The sequence below is a fragment of the Rhagoletis pomonella genome, unplaced genomic scaffold (assembly GCF_013731165.1).
Source record: "Rhagoletis pomonella isolate Grant_MI unplaced genomic scaffold, Rhpom_1.0 Rhpom_scaffold_00020, whole genome shotgun sequence".
Classification (NCBI taxonomy): domain Eukaryota; kingdom Metazoa; phylum Arthropoda; class Insecta; order Diptera; family Tephritidae; genus Rhagoletis; species Rhagoletis pomonella.
The window spans coordinates 656,402-662,186 of record NW_023458574.1 but is presented as its reverse complement, the minus strand read 5'-3'; the positions used below and the strand labels follow the sequence as shown (position 1 = coordinate 662,186).

At 36.1% G+C, this 5,785-nt stretch overlaps 2 protein-coding genes across 6 annotated transcripts in view; one reads left to right on the top strand and one right to left on the bottom strand.

Annotated features, from left to right (window-relative positions):
• LOC118749572 overlaps positions 1 to 5,785 on the top strand; it is a 220,739-nt gene that overhangs the window by 3,377 nt on the left and 211,577 nt on the right. The window lies entirely within an intron of this gene.
• On the bottom strand, positions 1,269 to 2,358 carry LOC118749573 (putative sulfiredoxin). Of its 3 annotated transcripts, none has more exons than XM_036484379.1 (3): positions 1,985 to 2,358; positions 1,738 to 1,895; positions 1,269 to 1,599 (listed from the first exon to the last, which is right to left on the bottom strand). In XM_036484379.1, exons 2-3 carry the CDS (start codon positions 1,876 to 1,878, stop codon positions 1,387 to 1,389), a joined length of 354 nt encoding a protein of 117 aa, XP_036340272.1. In that variant the 5' UTR covers positions 1,879 to 1,895; positions 1,985 to 2,358; the 3' UTR covers positions 1,269 to 1,386. The 3 variants fall into 3 exon arrangements, with proteins under 3 accessions (XP_036340272.1, XP_036340271.1, XP_036340273.1); XM_036484378.1 differs by having other exon boundaries at positions 2,016 to 2,239; XM_036484380.1 differs by having other exon boundaries at positions 2,068 to 2,239.

Here is a 5,785-nt window from a genome sequence, read left to right as displayed (position 1 = left end):
TTTGAATAAATTAGCTTTAATATTTATATATCAGTATACTGATATATCGAAGATTTCGTATTTCTCTAATGTGGCGTTTATTGTCCGATTTTAAAAATTTTCAGCCATTTGGTATGCCAACCAAGGCTAACAACTGTACCAAGTTTGGAAGAAATTGGTGCAGCGGTTACCAAGATATACACATGTAACCATAAGTGGGCGTGGCTACGCCCATTTTCCAAAATTTTTTAATATTCTTATTTTTCGCCTAAAAATTATTGTAAATATTAATTTTTATTGAATAGGCTTCAGTAGTTACTAAAATATAGCAGTTTTCGTATTTCTGAAAATTACCGTTATATGGGAGGTAGGCGTGGTTGTTGTCCATATATTTGCCCATTTTCAATACCATCCCGTCCTACGGCTGAAAGAAGTTATAATACCCTTGTGCACAAGTGCGCTCGGGTATAAAAATACAAAAATATGAAAATTTGAATAGCTACAGTATCGGTCATATCTATAGCACGCCATTTCAAAGTGCTATTGTGTGTCACTTATGTTTATTTAAGAATTTTCAATTAAAATATAGTTTATTCTCAGACAAACCCGGTACAAACCCAAGCTTAATAATTTGTAGAAAGTTACAAAAAACCGCAACAAATTTTCACATAAACTTCATACTTTTATCTCAGAAGTGTTCGATTTTTTTTGAGTACACAGTTTTTAGCCCCTTCAATTTTAGTCTGAGCAAGTTTCAAGTGGCTAAAAGTTACCGTTTAATTTTTAGATTTTTTTTTTGTCGCATTGGCTTCCATATGATGAACAAACTCAATTTATTTGTATATGGAAGAAATCCGCAACACCTTTGGCGAAAAAAATTCTAAAAAATCAACGGTAACTTTTAGCCACTTGAAACTTGGTCATTATCAGACTAAAATTGAAGGGGCTAAAAAACCGTGTACTCAAAAAAATTGTAACACTTCCGAGAAAAAAGTCTGAAATTTAGGTGAAAATTTGTTGCACCTTTTTGTAGTTTTCTACAAATTGTTACACTTGGGTTTATATGGGGTTTGTCTGAGAATGAACTGTATTTGAATCGAAAATTCTTAAAAATAAGTAAATAAACATAAATGGCACACAATATCACTTTGAAATGGCGTGCTATAGATATGACCGATACTGTATATATGTTTAATAGTTCTTAAGCTTTTCTTTTGTTCATCATATTATTAATCTTATCACTTTGGCCATAAAATGTTTGGCGTATGTGATAGAATTAACTCGACAGATAAGGATTTTTTTGGTTTATTAAATATTTGTATACAATCCAACCTACATACATATATACATATGTATGTAAATACATACGTTTTACTAAGCCTTTTACAAATAACTATTCTTGATTATTTATTTAAGATCTTTGGGAGTACTTGAACCCATATAATGATATAAATCTTTCAGCGTAGAGTGCACTAATTTAGCCTTAATAGTATCACGCTTCAGCCGCTTATATGCCTCGTACCGATGGCAGCCACCAAAGCTATAAAAATAATCACCACCTTCAGAACCCTTAATCCATAGTACATCTATCGGGGGTACATCGTCTTCGCTTGACTCATTCTGTTATTAACAAATAAAACTCGTTAAAAATGTACGTATGTAGATATTTTACAAAGAAGTCGGTCAATTTACGTCATCACTATTTACACCATTGATATACATATTCAACAGCTGTATAACGATAAGCCTTATACTAACCTTTATGGTATTCATAAGTGATTGAACCTTTCCTTCATCCAATACTGGAGGAATCGGTCTATGTATGACACTCATTGGCACCTGATGCACTTCCGTTATGGCAGCTGAGTGTACGCTGTTAGTGTTTAGTTTGCATGTCATTTTCTGTCTGAATCTTCCTGAAAACAAAAACCAAAATACGAAAGTATAGCTAGGTGTAATATAGTGGGCCCCTGATTGGGAAGCAATAAATCAATTAATAGCTTACTTTCAGAAAGTATATTGTAAATATTTTGCACCTTGTTTATTCGTTGTTATAAGTAAGTCAAGTGAGTGCTTGCTTCTACTCACACATGAAGCTATCCGGCTAATAAGTGACATTGTGCGCCATTGTACTTGAACTCCACCACAAATTATTTACTACTATTTGGCGTATGGTATTTCGTATGTATGTATGGTGTACATATTTATATTATTTGTTACGGTATTACACTAAGTAATTGCTTATTGCGGGCAAACTGCTTTGCATGTTTGGAAAACAAAAAAGGAATTTTGTTAAACAAACACAACAGTTGGGTCAAGCTTATTTGTGTGCGCGCAAAAAAAAAATAACTTAGAATCGATGCCTTCAAAGCCTATTGGCTTTATTCCTAAAAAAAATAAAGTAGATTTAAAGAGCTTTATAAAATGACGTTTTCATAAATTTTTCAGTTTATAAACTTATTTTAAAGCTACTTTTTTTATGAATAAGGCCATATATGTACACATTTTTTATTTGTAATATGAAAAGGAAGGATCGATAAACAATAAATGCGGTCTTTTACTGATAAGTTCATTACACCTACGTGATGTTACATATTATAGTAAAAGAAAACTAAAAGGGCTATTACCGCTTCAATTCTTCATTCACAGAGATGCAAAAAAGCCACAACTAAAATGTTTTATCGCATAAAATGATGTGGTTGCTTATAATTTAACAAACAACAACTTATAATTTGACAAAATGTACCAATCAATCAAATAGTAATTTTTGAATTTTTAGTTACGGCTTTTTGTATTACAGCGACCATGTGAGTTACGCCCATTGTGCATGGATACGCCGTTTCCACACTGTACTAACGATTTGTAAGATGGCAACTTTTGCCGGATTTATAGCCCAATTCTGTATCGCTGACAAACATTTTTTTTTATGCCAAATTTAAACTTTTTCATATATGTTTCCGTAAAAAACATTGACAAGGATTTGTCACTGATACAGAATAGAGCCATTAATCACATAAAAAATTTAGAAAATTCACATCCAAGTACATAATAATATGTTAGAAGTAAAAACAAATATTTTTAAAGCAAGCTTTCTAATATGAATGTAATCGGACCATAAATCCCATGATGCAATCATGCATAAATACTGGTTTACCAAATATATCGACTCGTGCGCCGCCTATTAACTCATCTTTTGTATTGCATTTTCATCGGGTTCTGAGCCAACTGTGAAATTTCAAGTCTCTAGGCAAGGCGCATCAATTACAGGTGATAGCGATAGATGCTATGCTTCTTCTTATGAGCACGCTTGTGTCAAATTATCGTCTGTTTTGCTATATTTACATATCCGCGTACACATACACATATACGTATATATATACCCTGCAAACAAATGCTCCCGAAATCTTTAAGAGTGTCGGAAATTTGTTACGATTCTTTTAGAAATCTGTAAAGAAAAACATATGAGGCGGTTGACAAGAACTAGTAAAGAAATTTCTGTACGATTTCTTAAAGAAAATTCTTAAAAAAATTGTGAAACCTTTCAGAATTCTATGAAATCCTGGTATGCAGGGTATACATATACACACGAATATGAATAGATAAAAAAGATGGTGATGACACAAGGAGTTCATACCAACGGTAAATGTTGTTTTTGTACGATTGCTACAACCTGTAGTTGTTGAATCATGGTCTCTAGGTCGTCGGTAAAGCCTGCTATCCAGTTCAATGCGAGCGTGAGCTTTATATTTTGACCAATTTCTTCGTTATTACTAAACGACACATCAAAAGATAGATAATTAAAGGATCGATCATAGATGGCAATGCAACCGTTGCGGATGGTTAGAACTACTGAAATGAAAATGTATATTATGGGGCCTCTGCACACTGGACTGCTCAGTCCGCCTTAAACCGGTTTTGTGTGGATAAGAGGGGGAAGAGAGTTCGAGTTTACCTCGCTCATTTCAGTCCGCGAAAATCGCGGATTGACGGTGGACTGACACGCACACATAGACAACATGCTTTCTTTTTCGTTTTGTTTTCATGTGCCACATGCACTAACACAATCATGCGTAGTTCATGTATACAAAACGGAAACCTGTTTTCGGCCGACTGCCCAGTCCAGTGTGCGTTTGAGTCGTGGACTGCTCAGTCCGACTGAGCAGGCTAGTGTGCTCAGGCCCAACAATGGCAACTATAGTTAAGCTCTATAAAGTTGATGGTCAAATTTTGAAAAACCAGCAACTAAAACCTGAGTGTAAAAAAGCTGAAGAACCAGTTGAAAAAAGAAATAAATTATCTCAATCAAAATTTCTGCGGCAACCAAAAAAATGCAGTTGCCAATATAGCAACTCAGTTGTCAGCTTTCAGTTGCCAGTTGCCATCTGTAATACCATTTCAGCCACTGGCCACCCAACTGAAGTTCGGTTGCAATCCGTAATCGAAGAATTATAGAATGAAAACTAATTTAAAATGCATAAGAGCATAAACTGACGGCAGTTGATCCGGATTAAGTGCGAGTTTATCTGGATCAACGCTGCCGTCTGTTTAAGCTTTTAAGTCCAAAATACAATAACGCAGTTGCAGTGGCTGCGGCAGTTTTTCGAAATCAGCTGAAGCGACTCACAATACAGCGGTAGAAGCTAGCAGTACTGCCCAGTTTAGCCCAAATTCTAAATTCACTGCCACTGCCTTCTTCGCAGCAAACTTCGCTTGTTGAATTTGACATTAATGAAACGCAGCCAACATCTGTTGATGTCACTGAAGCCTAAAAGCCAACAACAAAAATGTAAACAAACAAAAGGTAATGTCAAAAAGAGCAATCACTGACAACGCCGTATAGTGTTTGACAGCCAATATTAGCAGTAACAGCTCATTTTAAAAACTGTCACTGCCACTGCGCTATTGTCTTTTGGGCTTTAATCAGCCGTATTCTGCATTTCGACTCGAATCGAAAATTTCTCCTTTGGCAACTTTGGTATTCTGCGTTCCGTTTCGTTTCGATCAATATTCGAAATTTACGATTATACCTGTGGCAACCTCCTAACTAGATCTAGAATGCAACCCTGCGGAAGTTAGTTTGACAGATGAAGGAACTAAAATCTTTTTTTTTGGCCGGTCCTTCTTTGAGATCAACTCGCTATTTGCAATATTCTTGGTAACCACATTTTGATATAATATTAATTACTAATAAACGAGGATTAGTTTTACTGAAATATTGTGCGTTCCGTATTTATTTATTATCTGGAACTCCACAACTGGTGACCCCGACGTGATTACCTTTTTGACCACGCGGATTCAGCTGGATTAAAATCTCCTTGTACGCCCGAAAACGTGAACGACTTGCCACTGCAAACATGCCAAACGACGAGAGCACCCAGAGCAGCATAAGCTCCGATAATGATCAGACCCACAACACTGCTGACATCAGCAGTTTCGCATCTCGAGTACAAGTTCCCCTACTGAATGGTTTCTCGCTGCAGAGCATTGAGTCATGGTTCACCCGATTGGAAGCATTTTTCTCCATCAACAACTTCGGGAAAATGAATCAAGACCAGCGCGACAACGCAAAATTTCAGATCGCGGTAATGTATATGGACGAGCGCCTACACGAGCAAACGTTTGACATTGTACGAAATCCCCCAGAAAAGATAAGTACGTTACTCTTCGCACTGCAGTACTCAGCAAATTTGCCGTTTCCCCGATCGCACGCTTAGAGCAACTCACTTCAGGGATCCAACTCGGTGACAATAAACCAAGTCACATGTTGTCCCAACTACAAAGGACCGGAGTGACAACCGACAAAAAG

Coding starts and splice junctions, on each gene's coding strand:
- LOC118749573 (XM_036484378.1), bottom strand. CDS start 2,097: ATGTCACTTATTAGCCGGATAGCTTCATGTGTGAGTAGAAGCAAGCAC. Junction 1,896..2,015: donor TATAACAACGAATAAACAAG/GTGCAAAATATT, acceptor TTTTGTTTTCAG/GAAGATTCAGACAGAAAATG. Junction 1,600..1,737: donor CACTTATGAATACCATAAAG/GTTAGTATAAGG, acceptor TGTTAATAACAG/AATGAGTCAAGCGAAGACGA.